At 50.2% G+C, this 23,852-nt stretch overlaps 1 protein-coding gene across 3 annotated transcripts in view; it reads left to right on the top strand.

The window, feature by feature from the left end:
* The window catches only part of ABCC1 (ATP binding cassette subfamily C member 1 (ABCC1 blood group)), a 130,588-nt gene that overhangs the window by 97,559 nt on the left and 9,177 nt on the right, over window positions 1-23,852 (top strand). For 2 of the 3 annotated variants that reach the window (XM_067706541.1, XM_067706539.1), the window contains 8 exons: window positions 814-997; window positions 7,515-7,538; window positions 10,329-10,419; window positions 12,360-12,492; window positions 15,430-15,637; window positions 17,669-17,979; window positions 21,881-22,080; window positions 23,447-23,573. In XM_067706541.1, the coding sequence (XP_067562642.1) occupies window positions 814-997; window positions 7,515-7,538; window positions 10,329-10,419; window positions 12,360-12,492; window positions 15,430-15,637; window positions 17,669-17,979; window positions 21,881-22,080; window positions 23,447-23,573 (1,278 nt within the window). The remainder of the gene's footprint in view (window positions 1-813; window positions 998-7,514; window positions 7,539-10,328; window positions 10,420-12,359; window positions 12,493-15,429; window positions 15,638-17,668; window positions 17,980-21,880; window positions 22,081-23,446; window positions 23,574-23,852) is intronic. The other variant, XM_067706540.1, reaches the window with a different exon arrangement.

Genomic DNA, 23,852 nt, shown 5'->3' with positions numbered 1-23,852 from the left:
CTAGCTAAGAATGGTCTTTACGTTTTTTAACTGCTTGGAGAAAACCTGAAGAAAAATATTTTGTGACAGGAAAATTGCATTAAACTTACGTATCAGCTTCCATAAATAAAGCGTTATTGGATCACAGCCAGCCCATCTGTTTATGTCTTGTGTATGGCTGCCTTCAGACCTGGCAGCGACCAGAGGGCCCATAAAGCTGGAAATATTTACCATTTGACCATTTAAGAAAAAGTTTGCCAACTTGTGTAAACAGTTTGATGAACATCCTCCCAAACTTTGAGATAGTTAGATAAAATGTATACACATGTACAAAACTCTGTACTCTTTTCGGGGAGGGAGAAACTTGAAAAAAATTCAGCTACTGCCTGCACATTTTTTGCAGCAGTGTCATTCTTTTATTCATCTACACATGCATGGTTCCCTCCTTCCCTCTCCTCCAGATTTTTGTTTAAAAATAACCTCCCCCATAACCCTTGTTAAAATTCACCACCCCTAACTACCTCGATATCCCTTCCCCTTTGCTAATGTGTGCTCACCATCCAGCACAGTGTTTTACTTACGTTGGTCATTTCTCCCCCGACCCTGGAATCTGGGGCAGAAATCTTTGTTTCCCTCCCTGCTGCCCTCCCCGACCCCAGCTCCCGGCCAATGCATGTTGAATGAAAGCACGTGCGGATTGGAATGCTTCTGCACGCTTGCATCCCAGGCGCGTGTCCAACCTCAGAGTTGAGATCTGTGTCCAGGTGGGCGGAGGGGGGCAGGGAATTTCCCTCTCGCGTGCATGAGCTGATGTGGCCGTGGCTCTGCCCGCAGACGCGGATCCTGGTCACGCACGGCATCAGCTACCTGCCCCAGGTGGATGTCATCATCGTCATGAGTGGTGGCAAGATCTCCGAGATGGGCTCCTACCAGGAGCTGCTGGCCCGGGACGGGGCCTTTGCCGAGTTCCTGCGCACATACGCCAGCGCCGAGCAGGAGCAGGGGGAGCCCGACGACGGTAGGGCCGCGTGGGGCCCCGGCGCGGGTGGTGCCTTGTCCAGCCCCAGTTGTCCCCTGGAGGTTCCCACCAGCCACCCTAGCAGCTCATCAGGGCATCAGATGGGGGGTTGGGCCAGGCACCCTGAGGAACCATCTGGAAGGACTTTCTGGGCTGAATTGAGAGGGGGCCCCAGTGCTTTATAGCCGGGTCAGCAGAGCTGGACGCAAGTCCGCACACTTTTCTGCGATGAGGCTCTGTGCCTATTGAGTGTCAGGGTCTCGGTGGCAAAAATGGAGGTAGTGATAGTTACAGTCCTCCTGGCTCCCAAGAGGCTGTGAGAAGCCAATGGCATATGTGCCATAATCCAGAACAGATAGATGTGAGGGTCATGAGGCCATACGTGGTGGCAGAGCCTGCAGGCTGGAAGTTGGCAGGACCTGGCTTCAAACCCCAGCTGCTGCCCTTTCCAGCTGTGTGATGTCAGGCCGTTGTTGATAAAGCAGTGTAACAACAGAACCAACCTTCTGACACTTGGTGTGGAATGCATGTGCTAGATTACTGGAGCCTTTGGCACGGTACCAATGACAGCTGCTGTTATTACTCCCCTGGGAAGCGTGCCCCTCTGATGTCCCCATGCACTTGGCATCTACCAGGTCCAGGTAGACCTGCCCGCTTCCCAGCCACCACACCCGCTCTGTCCTCCCATGTCAGGACTCTGAGAGCAGGGATAGTCCCAGAGGTACGCTTTGAATTCTGGGCTGGGAGCTCATCCTGTCTTTATTTGAAGCAAATGGGGTGAGGCTTATGAGAATCCTGTTCTCTCTCTTATTCGTCGGTTTAAAATTCAGGAAATTGGTTGGTAGCCTTTCCAGGCTCCCCTGTGTTTATGTCAGATTGGCGTCTGGAATGGATCCTCTGCCGGTCCTCCTCGGAGCCTCGACCTGAGTTAATACGGAGAGGGAAGAGGTCACCTGATGCCTCTTCTGCTTTGGGTTCAGCTGTTGCTAAAAAGAGTGGAACTAAAGAGAGGTCACCTGTCCTACTCCGATCTCCCTCTTTCAGGAGCTAATTACAGACTCCCTGAGTGTCTGGGGTGTGTTTGTTACATACTTAGTCCCCAAACAGGTCTCAGCTTGGCTGTCCCCCAGGGTGGGGCTGCAGGACTGCCTCGTTGCACAACTCCTGTGGGCAGAGTTGTCATCGAGGTGTCTGTGATGTAAAGACACACAACAGTGAATGGTTGTTGACTACTTACTGGGGCTTCTGTCCTCAACAGGGGTTATCCTGTTGGCTCCTCCTACCAGCTTTTCATGAAAGAGGTAGGATGTGGTTCCCAGTTCACTGGTGAGGAAACTGAGGCTTAAAGAAGCTTGTCCCTTCTATGCCTGGGGCAGGCGGGTCCCTGTCCCTGTGAATGGGGCCGATCACTAAGAAAGCTATTTACTATTCATTGATTTAGTCATTCAGTAGGTGTTTACTGAGCACCTAATACGTGTTAAGTGCTTGTATTATTTTCCTAGCGCTACTGTAACAGAGTACCATCAGCTGAGTAGCTTAAACAACAGAAATGCCTTTTCTTACAGATCTGGAGGCTGGAAGTCTGAGATCAAGGTGTCAGCAGGGTTGGTCCCTTCTGAGGGCTGTGAGGGTTCCATACCTGTACCCCAGCTTCTGGTGGTTTGCTGGCAATCTCTGGCATTCCTTGCAGAAACATCACCTCAGTCCACCCTCATCTTCACATGGTGTTCTTCTCCTTGTGGTGTGTCTATCTCCAAATCTCCCCTTCTTATGAGGACACCAGTTATATAGGATTAGGGTCCATCCTCATGAGCTCACCTGAACTTATTACATCTACAAAGACTGTATGTCCACGTACAGTCACATTCCAAGATACTGGAGGTTAGGACTTCAGTATATGAATTTAGTTGGGCGGGGGGAGTATAATTCAGCCCATAACAGTACCGTTCTAGGTTTTGAGGAGACAGAAGTGAACAAAATATAGGCAAATCCTGCCCTCGTGGAGCTCAGAATCTAGTGAGAGAGAAAGGCAGTAAGCAATCAGCAGATGAAGACGGTGTCATGCAGCATTAAGTGCTGTGAAGGAAAGCACGTAGGGTAATGGGCTGGGGAGTGATGGGGGTTCGGGCAACTCAGGCAGGGTGGTCAGGGAAGCCCTTTGTGGGGAACAGTGTTCTGACACGGAACAGCACAGGCCTCAGCCCGGCGTGAGCTTGGTCTGTTCAAGGAACAGAGAAGAGGCCAGTGTGGCCACACCGTGGTGGGCAAGGGACAGGGTGGGAGACGAGGCTGGCAGGGGGGTGGGTGGTTACCCTTCGGGGCCTTCAGAGTGAGGAGTTTGGGTTTTGTTCTCAGTGCAGCAGGAAGCCACTGAATGTCAGAAAGGGGAGCGCACACAGCAAGAGTGCACACCTTCATTCCTCTGTGTTAGAGATTGCTGGAGTCCTCGTAGTTTTTTTGTTTTTTTGTTTTTTGTTTTTGTGGTACGCAGGCCTCTCACTATTGTGGTCTCTCCCGTTGCGAAGCACAGGCTCCGGGCGCGCAGGCTCAGCGGCCATGGCTCACGGGCCCAGCCGCTCCGCGGCATGTGGGATCTTCCCAGACCGGGGCACGAACCCGTGTCCCCTGCATCGGCAGGCGGACTCTCAACCACTGCGCCACCAGGGAAACCCTCTCTTTTGGTTTTTTTTGAAGTGTAATTTACCTGCAACGCTATGCTGGTTCCTGGTGCACAGTGCAGTGATTTGATATTTCTATACATCACAAAGCGACCGCCACTCAAGTCTGCTTTCTGTATAGATTTGTCTTACTCTGAACATTTCATATAAACAGAATTCTTTAACGTGGTCTTTTGTGCCTGGCTTCTCTCACTTAGCCTGATGTTTCCAAGGTCTGTCTGTGGTAGCTTGCATCAGCACTTCATTTCTTCTGATTGTTGAATTGTAGACACACAACGTTTTATTTATTCATTCATCAGCTGACGAGCATTCGAGCTGTTTCCACTTTTTGTCTATTATGAATAGTGCTGCTACAAACCCTAGGGGTTTTAAAAGAAAAGTATTTTCTTTTGCCAGTGCAAGATAGCTGACGCTCCCTCCAGCATTTAAACTCTAGGTTGGAATGAGTTTCTACATGTTCATGCTCCTGTGGTTGGAAGGTTCTGCTGTAAGTCTAAGCTGCTTTCCTCTTGCTGCAGAGTCTCCTTCCTCAGATTGTCTCTTAGCCCAAGTCAAGCCAAGGTCACACGATGGGTGGTGGCAACTTCAAGATCACTGTATTTCACCGGCCTGCTTGGTGGGCTGCATGTAGGCAAAAATAACCCTCTGTGCTTTCTAAAGTGACGTGTGTGGGTTTATCTGAATCTTTTTCCCAGAATGAGGTCTCTGTCTCCCCTTTCTATCCAGCTGAGCAGGGACTGTCCTTATATCTTGTTGAGTTTTTTCCCTTCCCTTCCGCCCCAGCCGCCCGCATATCCAAAGCAGGTTATGCAGAACATGGAATGCTGCCAGTAAAAAAAATAGTTTTGTGTGCACGTCAGCACTTAATTTAGTGGTGAAAATACCATCCACCACCCTAGCTCCACTGTGGGTTTATTTCCCCAATTCAGCCACCCATCCCCAAGCTGGACAGGTCACAGAGGTCTTCTGCCCATGGGTCTAAAAATCAAACGCCCTCCCCCCTTTCTTTCCACCTCTGTGGAGGGGCCCCAGCGATAAGGCTTGGCGTCAGGGTCCAGACTTGCTCAGCTGTAGTCAACTCTGAGTGCCAGTGACCTTGGATTTGTTTGAACCACATTTTTGGCTCCTTCTAAAGGGAAACTTTTGTTTCCTCATTGGATTAATCAGGTCTTTTTTAGAACACACAGGCTGAAGGACAAGTGTCTGCTGTGAGGGGATTCTTTCTCCCTGGAACGGGGAATAGTAGCTAGGCCTGGGGTCGGGGGAGACTGACCCCTCCCCAGGGATATGCATGATCCTGTTTCTAGGAGACTTTCTGTTTGTTGGTTTTGGTTGCAAAGAGAGTTACAAAGTAGTTCGTTAACCTTGTACTTGGAAGGTATAGAACATTTTCATTTTCTCTGGTTTCTTTATTAGAAACCTAAAACCTAGAATGGTGGTTTTCAGTAGAGAACATTTGTGCCTCCCAGGGACACTTGGCAATGTCTGGAGACATGTTTGGTTGTCACAGTGTGGGTGGAGGGGGACACTCCTGGCATCTAGTCGGGAGAGAGCAGGGATGCTGCTAAACAACCTGCAGTGCACGGGGCAACCCCCTGTGTCCCCCAGGAACGGAGAATGACCCAGCCCACGATGTCAGTAGAGCCGAGGGTGTGAAATCCACTCTGCTTTGACTTCTCTCTGCCCAGGTTCTTCCCTTGTCATCTTGGGAGAAAGACTTTGATTCCAACGACCTGGCTGCTTTTCAGAACCTTACTCGAGACATCTCTCAACCTTGTCACTCATTTTTTTCCCTTTTTTCAGATTTTTTGGGGAATTTTTTTTTTACCTGATTATAAAATCACCATGTGCTCCGTGTAGACAATGGCAAAGTGTAGAAAAGCTCCAAGAACCAGCAAAAAAGAACATCCTTCTGCTCTTGCACTGCCCAGAGGGGAACTGCGTTGGCATTTGGCCCCTTTCCCACCTGTCTTTCTAGCCCAGGACCTTTTCCCTGAGAAGAGCAGGGTCCTAGGGCGTGCTTTTGTCATCAGTTCTCCTGTCCCTCTTTTGTTTCTTAACGTCAGGCCCCAGGCACCTCCCCGTGTTGCAGAAGTCTGTTGTAAGCACCGAACAGCAGCTGGAGAGTCTGTCAGACAGATGGCACATTCCTCCCTGCTGTCCTCAGTGTCCGTGTTTCTTCCCCTTTTGAGTCTGAAGAACTTGCAGGGCCGAGGCGGGAGGATAGGGCTGGGTGATGTAGCCGATCGATTCCGTTTTTGGTCAAAAACCAGCCGTTGACTGTAAAGCAGTGACTTGAATTCTTCCCTCAAGGGGGAGGCTTGCCTGCTGGCTCTTGCCCAAGCTGAGTTCCAGAACCTTCTTGAGAATAAACAGCGAGCCTGCGAGGTGCCCGCCTTGAGGGTCAGTGGCTGGCTGAACACACGGCCCGGGCAGTGCTTAGGTATGTGGTTCAAGGGCTGGGGTGGCGCCTGGCTTACTAGTATCACAGGCCTGTCCCTGGTGCTTAGAAGTACTCAAAGAAGAGTCATTGGGTTGCAAGTTTTATGTCTTTGCTTCTTTATTATTTTATAGCACCCTCCCTCTCCCAACCCCCCACCATTCATATTTTCTCCTTCCCCTGCTTTATTTTTCTTTGTAGCATTTAACACTGCCTGACGGTATGTTCTGGATCTACTACTTGATCATTTCTTCTTCTCCCTTGGAATTTAAGCTCCAGGAAGGTTTTCTTGGTCACCTCTGTATCCCCAGGGCTGAGAACAGTGCCTGGCGCAGAGTGGATACTCAGGAAATGTGTTAAATATGTGACTGAATGAGTTGCATCTTGATTGTTTAAGGCATGCCCTGCGTAACCATCGGACATTAACACATCTGTGTATATATCCCAGATTGGAAAGAGCCATGAGCTGGTATTGCCCATTTCTCTCAGGACTGGTTTAGAAACCATCTTTGTGGGTTCAGGCTAGGAGGTGGCACCACTGTGGCCCATACTGTGCCCCTTCTGGCATTGGAAGGTGGCTCTGCTCGTTCCCTTGGCCACTCGTTTGTTAATCCGTCCATCTGCTTATCTGCTGTGTGCCACGGGGACATCTGGTACATGAGCCACCATATGAAATGGTGCCCCTTGGATTGTGCAGTGCACATCCTGTGCAACCCCACATGACCATCGGATGCACCAGGTGCTGGGAGTAGAGTGGTAGATAAGACCTAGGAATGGTCTCAAGAGTTCACAGTATGATGGGGGAGACAAACACTAAATAATCAGGGACATCATCGTGCTAAACGCGGTGCTGGAGGCGAGCCTGGGGAGCTGGAAGAACCCTGAGATGGGGTCCCCGTCCCAGCCTGGAGGGTCCAAGATGATATCTAAGCCAAGTCACCTCCTCTTCCCCCTTCTCTCCACGTGGAGCTGGCTCAGAGCAAGGTGTTCGTGTCCTTGAAGAAGCAGAGGCTGTGGGCTGGTGAGAGGCCTGTGCCATCTCCCAGCTGGCACACCTGCCCTGCGGTCTGTAATACTTTCTCTCTCTCCCTGTGGTGCCCGGAAAATAGGCATGAAGACAGAAGGTCTGTCTGCATTTTTCTAGCTCTCTTTATGTTTGAACACTTGCAGCTTTTAGAGTAGGGGGCTGGCCCAGGCAGTGCACTTGTCAGGGATGCGCCCAGAACACGTGGGATGGGGAAACTGAGGCACAAATGCAGCAGGTCCCTCAGCTGTCCTTGCCCCTCACCCTTAAGGAAAGACATTCATCCAAACCCTCTGGGCATTTAAGTGGGGGAACTCAAGGCTGGGGGGCTTTACCTTGGTACTTAACGCTTTCTTGGGTCTTGTGAATTCCCAGGCACCAGTGTGATGGATGAGGAAGGTCAGTGACAGCGAGGTGGAGTGGGCTGTGCTTGCAGAATGAGGCTGCAGATGGGCTTGTCCTGCTGCTGCATGCCTGGGAAGGGACCCTTGAATGTCTGCCTTTCCATCCCTTTCCATCATTCCTCCAGCATTTATTGGGCACCTGCTCTGTGCCCGGCTTTGTGGTTGACCCTTGGGGATACAGTTCGAATCTCCAGATTTCTTACAGGTCGGCTGAGTGACCTCAGCTAAGCTTTACCATCTTTGCAGGTCAAATGACCATGACCAGCATGCCTTGAAGGAGATCCTGGTTGTGAAATGCCTGGTACACAGTAGGTGGACGATGAATGTAACAGTTTGATTATAACGACCCCACCCGTACCTCCTGGGCACGATCAAGACCCAGGCAGGCCAACACAGCACCGGGGTGATGGGTTCCTGATGGAGTAGCTGCAGGTGGCTGGGGCACCGGAGGTGGGATGTTTCTAGAAGAACTTCAGCAGAGAAGGCTGCCCTGGCTCTCTCTAGTGACAGAAAAGTGTGAACCCGCCACCAGAGCAGATCCCTCCCTCCTGTCTTCCGTAACCGGTACGTGTGGCTGAGGGTCCAGACAGAGGCCCCTTTTGGAAGCCACAGGAGCCAACTCCAGCCAGTTAAACAAGGGTGTTTACAGCCAGCTCAGAAATCAAAGGCAAAACTGAACAAGCAGGACTCAGGCAGTGGGAACTCTGGGCATGAGACTCCTTTAGGACAGAGCAGTTGTACAGATCTTTGGTCCCTGGCTGAAAGTGCCGGGGGGAGGGGTTCTGATAGGCTGGCCTTGGGCAGGTTCCCCCTTGGCGGGGAGCCTGGGCATCCTGGCAGACAGGCCTGGGAGACTCGGGAGGAAGGGGACTAAGCCCCTGAAAATTATGGGGTGTTGCGGCACACACATTCGGTTCCCTCCTAGGACTCTCGGTCCCTCCCTTGCAGACGAGTATTTTCCAGCTGGCGTATCACCTGTGGGCTAACTGGGTGGAGAAGACGGGGAGGCAGCCATGGAGGCCAATGTGGGGGCCTCTACTGTGTGGGGAAAACAGGAGGGGGAGGGAAAGTTGAGGCTCCCAGAGGGCCCCTGGGCAGCCGTGCAGGACAGACGGCTCTCTGAAGCACCCGCCGCAGGACAGGTGTCTCTGGGAGTGTTTTAAAGCATCCCCATCCCTGCACAGAGCAAGACAGTCAGGGCCGGGCTTGGGCCCCAGTGCTGTGCATGTATATGAGCACTGTCTGCATGCGGCTGCATGGGAAGTCCCGCTTGTTATCAGTCTTCTTTTCTGTTTGTTTTAGGGGGTTTTTTCCAATTAAAAAAAAAAGGATGCTGATATTTAAAGAAACATTTAAAGCAGTGATTCTCGGTCCTGGCTGTGCCCCAGAATTACCTGTGGGACACGTTTAAAGATGCAGATATAACAGTAAGCGCCTCATCAGCATCTTACATTTCCCGAGCACCAGGCACACCCTCATTTCGCCCTCCTGCTAATGAGGGCGGGTGCTGTTGTTGCTCCCATTTTGCAGATGTGGAAGTTGAGGCTCAGAGGTTCATTCCTTCTGCAGTACCCACAGCTGGGAAGTGAGAGGACACTTCTCACACGTCCCAGCTACCTGACTGTGCTCTCAGCATGGAGGTTGGCCTCCCTGGCAGAGTCAGTGCAGGGACCTGGCTGGCCCAGGGCATCCTGGGTGATTCATTCACAGCCAAGATTGAGAATCACCAGCTCAGAGCTCCTCCCATCAACCCAGGAATGACCCCCAGCCCTGGTTCCCTTCCATCTTCTGTTTCTTCCTGTGGCTGATGCCTGAGAGAGCCTGCCTTTCTGGATTCTGCTTTAATTCATGTCACATCAGCATGTTCTCAGGGTCACTGCTGGCTGCGTATTTATCCCCTCATATAACGTCTGTGCTGCATCCCCTCCTCTTCCAGGGTCAGTCCTTTGGAGCCCTACTTTATGCTTCTCTCTCCTGCTTTCTCTGTCCTGGCATCAAAGAGTGAGGAAATCAGTGCAAAGTGGGTGGTAATAAACGTATCACGGAGTTGCTGGAAGATTAAAGGAGAGACTGTATTTCAACACAGCACAGTGGCTGACGATAAATGTTAGCCACCGTTCTTAAGGTGACGGTGATCATTGTTGATGCTGGGCAGATACTTCCTGGGATTGGGGCAGATATCCGGCTGGTATGGTGCCCCGTGGTGGCTGTATCAGTTGTTGAAGTGTTGAAATAGTTCCTTATTACTGGAAAAGCAGCCACTGCCCTATAGCAGTCCCAGGTACCCCTTACCCCGATCTTCAGGCCCTCCCCTTGATCCGGCAAACAGAGGGTTAACTCTTGGCTGGGGGCATCTGGGACTCTAGTGTCTGATGCCCTTGTCAAAACTGGTTGTCATTTATTTTGGGTTTCACCCCTGCTTGGGATGCTTGGGGACCAGAGGACTGTGCCCTTTCCCCCATGTGGTTCACTGTGTCCTGGCTCCATTATCCGAGCTTCACACAGCACAGATGCCATCACCAGAACTGGATTTTACTGGTCGCTGCTGGCACAGGGCACTTGCTCAGGCCCAGGGCCCTCGAGACGGTTGCAAAGCACCATCCCTGCCCCAAGGAAGCTGGTTCCAGTATCTCCTGCAGCCCAGCTGGGGAGCCTGTCCGTGGCTGCAGCAAAGCAGGTCTTTCTGAGCTTCTGGGAGGCCAGGTTATCTGCCATCTCCCTGCACAGTGACAGGTTTTGGTGTCCAGCTCTTAAAGCCATGATTCCCCCTCCCTGCTTCTGCCAGGCTTAGCAGGTGTTGGCAGGCCAGGGAAGGAGATGAAGCAGGTGGAGAACGGCATGCTGGTAACGGACGCTGTGGGGAAGCAACTGCAGAGGTAAGGCGGGGGGTGGGGATGGGGACACCCTGGGGATTCTCCCGGCACCACTTTCTGCCCCCTGCCTGGGGAGGGGGGAGAGGAGGGAGACGGGTGCCCGCGGCGAGGCTCACCTACCAAAAAAGGCCTTCAGCTTCTGCCTCCCTCCCAAATCCTTGCGGGGGGTACTTCACTTTCCAGGGAACAGAGGCCCAAAGGGGAAGCCTGGTTCTGTTCCTGCGAGACGGCATGGCTCACACAGGCCTCACGATTTACCCATCCCTCTGTGCTTCTGACACTCAAGCTCCCTACATGGTGTCTGTGGCTCTCTGCTCAAGTCACGCAGAGGGGCCTGGAACGTTCAGGCTTTAAGAACCAGCAGCTGATTCAAAATAGAAGTAATATTGACGGCTGCGTTTTATGTCCTGTTAGGAGCCAGGCACAGTGTCAAGCCCTGTAAGGTCTGTGGACCTGGAGGTAGTTACTGTCATCTTCCCATTTTACGGGTGAGCAAACTGAGAGCTGTCCATAGGTCACGCAGCTGCAGAGAAGCTGAGCTTGAATTTGAACCCGAGTTCGGCTTCTGAGTCAATGCTCCTAAGTTCTACACTTCGGTGCTTTAAAGAAGGTTGCTTTTGGTTAGATCATTGGGTATTTGGAGGAGCGGCATTAACCTCCCTGTGCCTCAGTTTCCTCAGTTGTCAAATAGGGTCTTTGGTGCACTCACCTTGTAGGGTTGTAGGAAGGCTTGTGTGATACGCTGCCTGTGAAGCCATCAGCACTCAGTAAATGCCACTCAGTTATTTGGGTGAGCTGGGACCGCCTGGGGTTACTTCTTTTGGGGTGGGGGGATTTCACAGAAATGGGCTGGGAAGGAAATTGGCACAAGCATCTGTGCCCCCCAGAACCCTGCCCACGGTCCCCTCCTGGGCCTGGCTTTGTATCATACACAAGAGGTGGACATACTTCCTTCCTTCTCTGCTGGTGCACCAGTACCGGTGATGAGCTCGGTGTGTGTGTGTGTGTGTGTGTGTGTGTGTAAAGCACTTAGAACAGTGCCTTGCCCGGAGTCAGCCGGGGGGTGAGGGGACACTGCCCCGGTCTGTGCAGGTGGCCAGCATAATTAGTCTAAGAATTAGCTGAGATGAGGCAGGCTCCTGCAGGCTGTCCTGGGACGTAGGGGCAGGTGACTGCGAGAGAGAGCCACGGGTGGACTGAGCAGAAACACACAGAACACTGGGTATTCGTTTTCCATTGCTGCATAGCAAAGGATCACAAGCTTAGTGGTTTGTCATCTCAGTTTCTGTGGGTCGAGGCGTCCAGGCACAGCTTAGCTGGCTCCTCTGCTCAGGGTCTCTCACAAGCTGTAACCAAGGCATTGGCCAGGCTGGGGTCTCAGCTAAAGGCTGGGCTGGGGAAGGGTCGGCTTTCAAGCTCACGTAGCCGTTGGCAGGACTCAGTTCCTCAGTTCCTAACTGGCCACAGCCTGGAGCATCCCTCCGTTCCCAGCTCCGTGGGCTTCTCCGACCTCCACACACGCTTCATCAAGGCAGGCAAACCAAGAAGGCAGTAGGGTTGATGACCAAGGTGGAAATCGTACCCCATCCCTCTGCTTGTGTGGGTCTGAGCCGTGTACGCACACGCACGCACACGCACACACACCCATGTCATTCCCCAAGCATACACCTCCTCAGGGAAAGAGACTGCCCCAGGGAGGAAAGCGCTCTGAATGATGATCTGTCATGATCTGCATAAAGCTGGTGAGTACTGGTGGGCAGGAAATGCTTTCTGAATAAAGTCTGCATAAAGGAGCGGTTCTTCCATGGGGCCCTGGGGCCAGACCCTTCCCCTCTCGGGGTCACCTGTGTAAAATCACAAGGGGGAACTAGTTTGGTGCTTTGGGGCCCCACCTCTGCCCGGGGCCTCCATGCGGTTGACGCCTGTGTGCCTTGCTTCCCCAGACAGCTCAGCAGCTCCTCCTACGGCGGGGATGTCAGCCGGCACCACACCAGCACCGCGGAGCTGCAGAAGCCCAGGCCCGTGGAGGAGGACACCTGGAAGCTGATGGAGGCAGACAAGGCTCAGACTGGGCAGGTGAGGGCGACGGCCCGCGTCGCTGTGTGTCCCTGGGGGCTGGACCCTGTGCGGAGTGCTGGGGTCGTCTTAATTCATGTCTTCCTCACAAGGAGCCTCGAAAGGTACTGTTTTAAGGGCCGGAAACCATACCGGAGGGCCTAGGTGACTTGCCCCAGGTCACAGCTGGTGCGTGACAGAGCTGGGATTTGAACCCGGAACTCAGACTCCAGGGTTGGTATCTGTAGTCTCTGCCGTCCTGACCACCGCCTCCTTCGAGCAGCTGGGGCCCTTGTAAGCCGTAGGTGACCCGGATGCCTTAAATCAGGGCTTCCCACCTCACAGGGTTCAGTTGTGTGTGCCTTGGTTTCAGGTCATCACAGACTCAGCCCTATAGAATATTAATTATGTAGTCAGAAAAAATTGTTTTTCACTTTTTAATTTCTATTTTTGCCCTTATGATTACAGGCAGATCCTGTTTTATTGTGCTTTGCTTTATTGCACTTAACAAAGACTGCATTTTTTACAAATTGGAGGTTTACGGCAATCCTGCGTGGGACACTGGTGCCATTTTTCCAGCAGCATTTGCTCACTTTGTGTCTCTTTGCCACATTTGGTAGTTCTTGGAATATTTCAAACTTTTTCGTTAGTATTATAATTTGTTGTTATTATTACTATATAAAATATTATATTGGTTATTATTATATTAACATTATATTATGATATTTGTCATTTGTGATCTTGGATGTTACTACTACAACTCACTGAAGGCCCAGATGATGGTTAGCATTTTTTAGCAATCAAGTATTTTTTTAAATTAAGGTGTGTATGTTGTTTTTTTAGACATAATGGTATTGCACACTTAATAGACTACAGTATAGTGTAAACATAACTTTTATATGCACTAGGAAACTAGAAAATTCGTGTGACTCACTTTATTGCGATGTTTGCTTTATTGCAGTGGTCTGGAACCAAACCCATAATGTCTCTGAGGTGTGCCTGTATGTCAGTGAGAAAGTCTCGGCCGGGGCTTTGTCTTTAATACCTGTCTTAGTCCCTTTGGGCTGCTGTAACAGAAGACCATGGTAGAGGTGGCTTAGAAATGACGTACGTTGGGGACTTCCCTGGCAGTCCAGTGGTTAAGACTTCATGTTCCAATGCAGGGGATGTGGGTTCAATCTCTGGTCAGGGAGCTAAGATCCCACAAGCCTCGGGGCCAAAAAACCAAAACGTAAAACAGAAGCAATATTGTAACAAATTCAGTAAAGACTTTAAAAATGTTCCACATCCAAAAAGAAAAACAAATGACATACATTTGTCACTCATAATTCTGGATGCTGGCAAGTCAAAAATCATGGCACCAGCAGATGCAGTGTCTAGTGAGATCTTCCTGTTCATAAATGGCCATCTTCTTGCTGTGCCCTCACATGACAGAAGGGATGAGGGAGCTCTCTGGGGCCCCTTTTATAAGGGCACTAATCCCATTTATGAGGACTCCACCCTCATGGCCTAATCGCCTCTCAAAGGCCCCACCTCCTAATACTGTCACATGGAGGGTGGGGGATTAGGATTTCAACTTACAAATTCGGGAGGAGACACGAACATTCCATCTATAGCACAGAGACTTGGAAAGTAAAAAGGAAGCACTCAGTTATACCTTGGACCTCTGTTTTTCCACCTGCTTCATTTTTGTTTGTTTTGTTTTTGTTTTTTAGTTGTTTTGTGTGTGTGTGTGTGTGTGTGTGTGTGTGTGTGTGTGTGGTACGCAGGCGTCTCACTGTTGTGGCCTCTCCCGTTGCGGAGCACAGGCTCTGAACGCACAGGCTCAGCGGCCATGGCTCACGGGCCCAGCCGCTCCGCGGCATGTGGGATCTTCCCAGACCTGGGCACGAACCTGTGTCCCCTGTATCGGCAGGCAGACTCTCAACCACTGCACCACCAGGGAAGCCCTCGCCTGCTTCCTTTTAACCAGATTGCACCTCAAACAGATGATGCTTATCTTATGACCCAAAATTCAGCATGAAAAGCCTGACGTGACAATGAGCACACACACAGGGAAAGATACCTGGAGTTTGTTGAAACCACACCAAGCGGGTTGGGTGTGAGGCTGGCCCAAAGCACATTGTCCCTGTCTGTGGTGTTCAGCCACCCTTTGAGTGGCTACACATAATTACGTAGCCCCCATGCTGGGCTCCATAGGGATATAGGAGTGAAAGAAGCCCCCAGCTGTCACCTGGTGGAGTTGGGGAACGGGCTGAGCAATGGGAGGCCAGTTGTGATTGGGAGGAATTGGTGTTGGGTGTTCAGAGGACTGGGGTGGGGGGGATGTGACACTTGGTCGTGGGTGCTAGGCAACACGTCCCATCTTCCCATTTTCTTCAGACTCTTTGATGGCTTCCTGATGGTCCTGGAGTAAAAATCGGAATCCGGGACAGGATCTCTCAGGCCCTGTGTGGTCTGGCCGGTTCCCGTTCTTCAGCCTCATGTTGCTCCAGCCATCCTTTCCTCCTTTCAGGTTCCCTTCCACGTCAAGGCCTTTGCACATGCTGGTCCCTCTGCCTGGAGTGCCTTTTTTCCATTTTCACCTGGTTAATTCTTTGATGTCCCTTCCTTAGGGAGAACCTCCTCTGATACCTCCCCACCCTGGGTTAGGTCAGGATGCCCAGTTTTATACTCATATGAAATCATGTACCACTTCCAGCCCTTCTCTGGGATTATGCACTTATCTGGGCAATGATTTGTTGAAAGCCTGTCTTGCCACTTGACTGGAAGCTCCGTGAGGGCAGAAACCTTGACTTTGCTGCTGCTGACTTGTTTGCCGAGGAACTAAGGGGGAGGGGGTCGTAGGCATGAGCACAGGTTAGGGGGCTGGACCACAGAAGCTGTTGAAGTTCCTGACCTTGGATGGGCATGGCTGGTGGGTGCATTCTGTAAGATGCCTTCTCTCCCTGGTCTCAGGTCAAGCTCTCCGTGTACTGGGACTACATGAAGGCGATAGGACTTTTCATCTCCTTTCTGAGCATCTTCCTTTTCCTGTGTAACCACGTTGCTTCTCTGGCCTCTAACTATTGGCTCAGTCTCTGGACTGATGACCCCATCGTCAATGGGACCCAGGAGCACACGAAAGTCCGGCTGAGCGTCTATGGAGCCCTGGGCATTTCTCAAGGTGGGCCTCCCTGCTGTTGGCACTTGGAGCCACTTCCATGTCTTGTTACAGGATTGGGTCCCCCAGCTTGTCAGGGTTTTGCAGACCCACAAACCAAACACACATGAATAGTAACTATCGCATAATAGACACTGAGGTATTTGTAGAATGAATGTTTCTCGAACGCTCTGTTTCGTGTGGCCCTAGGAGACAGAGGGGAGGGGAGCTCCAATGTGCCCATTTTACAGATGAGGAAAGTTGAGAAATAGAAGGCAACCAAGGGCCCTTGCCCCTCATTGTTCTGGCAGGGTAATGGTGTTTCTGTAAAGTCTTATTTGTGGACTTTTGCCTGCTGCCTAAAGGTGGGAATTAGTTTATACTAGTGGTTCATAATGCAGGCAGTGTTGTCCTCAGAGGACATTTAGCAATATCTAGCGATACTTAGAGTTGTCACAGCTTCAGAGTAGGGGTGGATACTACTGGCATCTAGAGGCCAAGAATGTTGCTAAACGTCCTGCAGTACACAGCACAGCCTCCACAGCAGAGGAGGTTCCAGCCCCAGATGTTAATAGTGAGGAAGTTGAGAAATCCTGCATATACCCTTCCTGTGGTCCCATGAAGGTACCTAGACACAGCAGCGTTAATAGTCATAGCTAATGTTTACTGAGCACTTACTTGGTGCCTGGTTCTGTTTTAAACACTTTAAGGTGTTTTAATTTATTTTACTTTTGCAGCAATCACATGAGGTAGGAGCTAATGTTTCCCCCATTTTAGAGATGCAGAAACTGAGGCCCAGAGGGGTTAAGTAAGTTGCCCAAAGTCATGAAGCTAATCCATGGCACAGCTTGCATTGAGCAAGGCAGTGTGGCTCAGAGCCCATCCTCTTCACCACCACGCTACATGGTCCCTGAGCTATGTGTTTATGTGCTCATAAAAATGATGTATTTATGATAAATAGTGTATACATTCTGCATTTGGAGCACTTCTTGTGTACCAGGCACATTGCCAGGTGGGCCCTTTACGTTCAGCAGTGTTACAAGATGTGTCATTGTCCCCCATTTTACAGTTGAAGAAACTGAGGTGCAGAGAGGTTAAGTGACTTAAGGAAGGTCCCATGGCTGGTGAGTGGCAGCGAGAGGATTTGGCTCCAGAGTCTGTTGTCCTAGCCCCTGCCTCATGGCTTCCTTCTTTGATCAAGGAGACCAAGATCGAAGCTTCTCTATCCCTGTGAAATCACCTCTCTGAACAGAAAGGGTGCCCTACTGTGGCTTGTTTGGAGGGACCATAAATGTCTCATGATCTCCAAGAGATGGCTTTGAAAAAACCAGAAGAGCAGGCAATTTCCTAATCCCTAAAACTCCCTCAAAGGGCTAGGGTCTGTGGCCTTCAGATTATAATTAAGAGAAGAGAGAGCACAGAGAGGGTGTGATGTTGACCTGGACCCATAGCAGCAATGTCTGTTCCAGAGCTGTGCTGTCCAGTATGGTAGCCGCTGGCCTCATGTGGCTATTTGAATTTCAGTTCATAAAAATAAAATAAAATTAAAATATCAGTTATAGAATTACACTAGCCATATGACAAATGCTTGATAGTCGCATGTCGCTAGTGGCTACCACATGGGACAGCATAGTTGCATACCATTTCCATTATCACAGAAAGTTCTGCTGTACAGCGCTGGTCTAGAGGATGAGGCGTACAGATAAGAGCATGACGCTGGAGCAGGCTGCTGCCGTGGGAACCCCAGCTCTGCTTCTGATTGGCTGGGTCTATTGAGGGCAAAGGAATTCACCTACCTGAGCTTCAATTTCCTTATCTCTGTGGCATGAGTACTAATAGAACTTATACAGGGTCCTCATAAGGATTAGATGCATGTAAAACTCACACAGTGAGGTTTGTACATACTAAGTGCTCGATTCATAATTGCCACCATTATTATTGTTATTAGAAGCTGGGAGTCCAGGCTGCTTGGTCCACATGGTCACATGGCCACTCGTCCCTGCCCTCAGCCCGGTCCCTCTCCCATCCTGGAATTTAACACGAGAGTGTTTGTAGGTATCACAGTGTTCGGCTACTCCATGGTGGTGTCCGTTGGGGGCATCTTCGCCTCGCGCCGCCTGCACCTGGACCTGCTGCATAACGTCCTCAGGTCGCCCATGAGCTTCTTCGAGCGGACCCCCAGCGGGAACCTGGTGAACCGCTTCTCCAAGGAGCTGGACACAGTGGACTCGATGATCCCGCAGGTCATCAAGATGTTCATGGGCTCCCTGTTCAATGTCATTGGCGCCTGTATCATCATCCTGCTGGCCACTCCCATGGTGGCCGTCATCATCCCGCCCCTGGGCCTCATCTACTTCTTTGTCCAGGTAAGAGGTGGGGTCTTAGGGTCCAGGACGAGCCCAGCTCTGTATCACTCTCCACGTGAGCACAGGGCTCCCTTTGTTTTGTGTTTCCTCAGTGTGGGGCTGTGGAGGACGTGCTGGAGGAGGGTTAGATTTATTTTTGTCAGTTTTGAATACCTAAGTTGATTGTTTTTAGCTTGCAATAACCAAATATCCTTTTTTCCTAGCAATAAGGGTTTTTTTAAGCTGTAAGTTATAAAAGAAAATAAGCTATAGCCATAAAGGCATCTTTATTATTAAAATTCCTTTAAGTATGAAATTCTTTAGGTCCTAAGTCCCCTGCAGATAATGAAGACATGAATAACAGCAACTTAAATATTTTTTTCCCTTGTAATAGAAATCTTGAGGTAGACTCTTCAGGGCTGGTGTGGCAGCTCCATGAGTTTGTTAATATCCCAGACTCCTTCACTGTGGGTTGTTTTTTTTCGGGGTGGGGAGGGGGTGTTGTTCTATCGTCTTTGCCTTCCGTTCTTAAGTTGGTCTCATGGTCCAAGTTGGCTACTGGAGCTCCAGCCATCACATTTCTATTTCAGAAAATAAGCTTGAGGAAGGGGAACAGGGCAAGGGAGCATTTGACAGCTGAGTCAGCATCAGCTGTGGTGCTTCCAGTTGACAGATGAGCATGTTGAGGCCCAAGTGGGGGAGCTGGGAATGTGAACTCGTGCCCGATTCGAAAGCTCTTGCTGGTAACTGCAGTGCTGCGTTGTGCTTTCCTGCCTCTGAGAGGTTAGCTGCAGCACAGTTGCTAGTGGGGGACTGCTGTTTAGATGGGAGCGTAATGACTGCTGCACAAAGTAAGAGTAAGAAACCACGAGGTGCTCCATACCTCAAACTGCACTCTGTGTGGCCTGTTCGTGTGGGTCCTGGGAGGCCTTGGCCCAGTCAGCCAGCGCCCAAACCCTCCCACACTGTGGCCCAGTGACTGGTGAGTGTGAACAAAGGTGGAATCAGAGCAGGTCCCGGACCCTCGCTGTGTTCTCTTTAAATTGGTGCCAGCTTTTCTGGAAAGTCATCCAGCTGCATTTACCCAGATGCTATCCGAGTTCACACCCTGGCTGGACAATTTCCTGAAGGACCCAATTCAAGAGAACAAAATGGGCCAAATGCGGCATTTGAGGCGGCTCAGATATCTGCCAGTAGCAGGGCCTTGAGCACACCATGGAACAACTGGGTAATGGAATGTTATGTGCCTTTAATGGGAGAATTAGGAAGACACTGTTGCGACACTGACAATTTTATTTTTAAACAACAAAGGGAATGAAGTTAGCGAAGGACCATGTTGTCAGCACACTATCATTATAACTAAGACCACGTGCATATGTGTGTGGGCAGGACTGGAAAGAGAGGCACAAAAATGAAAACATTGCCTTTCTAAGGGCTGAGATTATGGGAGAATTTAGTTTTTTAATGGCTTTTAACTGAATATATGCTTATCCTATAACCCAGCAGTCTCAATCCTCAGTGTATATGCAAAAGAAGAGAATCTATCAAGCAAAAACAAAAAAAAGCTAGAATGTTCTTAGCATCTTGATTCATAATAGCCCCAAATGTCCATCACAGGAGGATGGATACGTACATTGTGGTATATTTATACAATGACTCAGCAGTGAAAAGCAGTGAAATACACACAAGGAGGATGAATCTCAGAGATACTATGTTGATCGAAAGAAGCCAAACACAAAAGAGTACATTTGTGTGATTGTGTTTTTATGAAGTTGAAGAACAGGCAAGTACGATGTGGTAAAAGTCAGAGTAGTGGCTATAAGGGGTGTTGACTGTGAGAGGACACGAGAGAATTTTCTAGATTTTGATCAGGTAGTGGCTATGCAGGTGTAGATAAACATAAAATCCATAAAGCTGTAAAGATTTAGTGCACTTTCCAGTGGATGTAAGTTGCATCTCAAAAAGTGGCTTTTGGGCTTCCCTGGTGGCGCAGTGGTTGGGAGTCCGCCTGCCGATGCAGGGGACACGGGTTCGTGCCCCGGTCCGGGAGGATCCCACATGCCACGGAGCGGCTGGGCCCGTGAGCCATGGCCGCTGAGCCTGCGCATCCGGAGCCTGTGCTCCGCAACGGGAGAGGCCACGGCAGTGAGAGGCCCGCGTACCGCCAAAAAAAAAAAAAAAAGGCTTTTAAGGGTGTATGTGTGTAAGGGTATGTATTCTCTCTCACTCTCTTTCTCGGGAAAAGATCTAAAAGGTTATATACTGAAATCTGAATAGTGCTTATCTCTGGATTGTGGACTTAATGTAATGTTTAATCCTTCTGTCTATATCACTCCAAGATTTTAAAAAATGGATATACATTACCGTTTTAACTTAAAAGCAAGTCATTTTTAGAAAAAGGAATGTAAGAGGTAAGATGATGTGGAATTCTGTTTGGGCTTCCACATTGCTGGAATAAGGCATTTCTGCCTGTGGAACTGTTTGGCATCCATGAAAATTACCCGGCACACGTCTTAGTGTCTCGGATCTCAGCCCGCTTCCTGGCACAAGGCAGGTGTGTGTTGGGCAGTTATTTTCACTCAGGAGACCAGGCACTGTCTTGGTCTCTGAAAGAGTAAGGTGAGTCCACGAGGTGGATTATGTCTCCTGGAACAGAGCTTAAAAGGAAAGCTAATAATTATTTTTTAAAAACCAGGCTATTCCTTAACAAAAATAAATCTCAGGTTAGCTTTTTAGAGGAAATAAAATTCTGAGGACATGACAAGTGGAATAAATTGAGCAGGTAAAATGTTTTAGAACTGTTTCCACCCAGGATGAAAGAAAGCCAGGGAGAGGAGGTGATTCCAGGAGAGGGTAATGGGGACAGATGCCAGGGGGCCTTGAGCCAGACAGGAGGTCTGGATTTCATTTTGCCACCAGAGGAAGAGATAGCATCTGACCGTGTGCAGGGATTGTCAGAACCACTGTTCTGAGATGGCCCTGGTTGGTGTGGTCCCTGGATGAGTTTTCAGAGTTTCTGGAGCCCCAGAAGGCTGCCCAGCTTGCGGTTCAAATGACCACGTGAGCTGCCATCCAGAAAGAAGTGGCTGACCTTGGAGGCCCTGTCAGAGCCACCTGTTCTGTTCAGTGCTCTCCGTGGAAGGTCTCTGCCCCCAGAATGGCCCAGGGCACCCGACGCAGGCCAGGAGGCAGGAGGCCATGTCCCTGAGCACCCTGTGTCTGCTTGCCCGCCTCCGCTGTTGATGAAGCAGTGTTACATCTGCAGCACGTCCAGGAGAATAGAGGTGTCTTCAGATGACCAGTCCAGCCTGTGTCACAGCTCCTCAGCATTTCCAGTGAGCGACTCCATCTTGTTACATCTCTAACGAGCTGAATGCCCGGCATTAGGGCAGGAGCAGAGCGGATGTGGTCACTGTCCATGGGGACGGGTGGAGGCAGGGTTTGCGCTGAGGTCTGGTTGTTATAAAGCCACACTGCAGGGTCCATAAACCCTAGAGGTCAGTGGTATCAGAGGGGCCATGCAGTGCTGAGGTTAGCACTTTGATGGGGTTCAGATCCTAGCTCTGCCGCTTCCTAACCACGTGACCTTAGGGAAGAGGTTGTCTTTAGTTTACTCATTGTGAAACTGGAATGAGCACCTCGTAGGTTTTTGGTGAGGATTGCATGAGCTGATATATGTGAAAGAACTTAAAACAATCCTAGGATGCTGGACTCCACGTAAACGTTAGTTATTATCATCATCACCACCACCGGCAGTATTGTGGGCGCTGTGCCTGCCGTTCGCCAGCTGAGTCGGGACACCCTCTGAGAGCAGCCCAGCTCCAACATTTCGCCCCTGGAAGGATCCAGACGTTCTCCAGCGCAGCCCTGGGAGGCTGGGATGAGGGACCCTCCCCCACTCCCCGTCTCTTCTCTCCCACAGAGGTTCTACGTGGCCTCCTCCCGGCAGCTGAAGCGCCTCGAGTCAGTCAGCCGCTCCCCGGTTTATTCCCACTTCAACGAGACCTTGCTGGGGGTCAGCGTCATCCGCGCCTTCGAGGAACAGGAGCGCTTCATCCGCCAGAGCGACCTGAAGGTGGACGAGAACCAGAAGGCCTATTACCCCAGCATCGTGGCCAACAGGTGGGCGTGGGGCCATGGGAGGGGGCAGGGGGAGCCCCTTGGTTCCTGGATGGGGGTGTGGAGACATAGACTCGGTGCGAGGAGAGGACTTTATAACCATTGAAAGCAGAAAGGAGCACGGTCAGCACGCAGCTCCAGGGGCATTGGAGTGCAGGGACAAAGAGTTCTTCTGGGGTCAGAAGATACTGCAGGATCCATCATTTAGCTGTTGTCCTGGTGCTACAGGATCATCAGTGACGGCAGCCTCAGCTATTGAGTGTTTTTGCGCCATGCTTCTCATCACACCACCCCTGTGTGATGAGTATTGGAAGCAGTTTACTTCTATTAGGTTGAACCATGTGAAATTGCCATTTGGGGGATCAAGAATGATTAAATACCATCAATCAAAAAAAGGGGGTAGAAGTTTGCTAATTATTGACGAATCTGGAAAAGTATCCTCCTCACTTGCTTACCTCCTGATGTATTTTTTGAGATGTGGGATGGAAAACTCTGGGGAGGGGTAATAGCACCCTGGAAGTGACCCACTGTGCACAATGTAATCCCATCGTGTAAGACTGGGCAGGGAGATTGTGAATTACTGGAGAGAACCTTGCCTTCCCTTGAAGAATTTTTAGGGAGTTTGTCAAAATCTGGGTGTGTGTGTAGCTCACACCCTGAGGACCAGTCACATGGATCTTAACGCTGTAGTGGAAAAAATGTTGATACTACTGTCTTTTCTAGAATGCTTTACATTTTAAAACATTAAAATAATGTTCCTATGTGATATCTTATAAAAGTTAGCTTTAAACCAGTAAACCTGTTTATATTTTAAAGGTAAGGCAATACATTTTAATGTTTTTGAAATGAGGGTGATCTGGGTCTGGGAACCCTTTGGCTGTGTTGAAAATGGTGGTTTATTTCTCACTCCCACCTCCTCATCTCCTGCCAAGAAGAAAATTATTTTAAATCAGGGGGTGCCTCTTATAGTTGATGATTTCTTAGTATTTAGGAATTTTCTGGGACATATTTTTAAAAGCACACATGGGTATATTTTAAGGGTTTCAGTGAGAGAAAGTTGGTTCTTAAAATGGCAAGCTTCAGTTTCCTGGAAAGGTCACTTCTGGAGAACTCTATTTTAGTTCCTGGGCTTGCCAGATTAGTGAGGAATTCCTGAAATTGTGTCCCTTCGGCCCTCCTTCCCCATGTCCCATGAGCAGGGCAAATGAGGCCTCTCTCAGGAACTATTGGGGAATTATTTCAGTTAGCAAAGTGGCCACCACCACCACCCCGCCCCCCAGCTATAAATCAAGTCCCTGAAAAGCTGACTCCGGGCGTGTGTGTGTGTGTCCATGTGTCCGTCCATCCCTCTGCCTGTGTCTCCACGTAGGTGGCTGGCTGTGCGGCTGGAGTGTGTAGGCAACTGCATTGTCCTGTTTGCTGCCCTGTTTGCAGTGATCTCCCGGCACAGTCTCAGTGCTGGCTTGGTGGGCCTCTCGGTGTCTTACTCACTGCAGGTAAGGGGGGTGCTCTCAGGTGGATTTTCCAGTTCTCTTAATGGGGAGCCAATTGTCAGGTTTTTGGGCCTTTGCTTTGGATCTCTGTGGGAGTGGGGGAGAGGAAAGGGGACCAAGTAGGGTTTGACGAGCAGGTCTAGAGCCCAGTGACCGACTGGTGCAGGAGAGAAATTAGATGTGCAGCCCTGATTCCCCCATCAGCCAAGGAGAGTCCTTGATGGCATGAGAGGATGCCCCCAGCTACAAGAGAAATGTACTTAATCCTATAAATTTCCCTTG

This window comes from Pseudorca crassidens, chromosome 15, assembly GCF_039906515.1.
Source record: "Pseudorca crassidens isolate mPseCra1 chromosome 15, mPseCra1.hap1, whole genome shotgun sequence".
NCBI classification, from domain to species: Eukaryota; Metazoa; Chordata; class Mammalia; order Artiodactyla; family Delphinidae; genus Pseudorca; species Pseudorca crassidens.
Note: the sequence above shows the minus strand (reverse complement) of the source record. Positions and strands in the feature narration are given on the sequence as shown.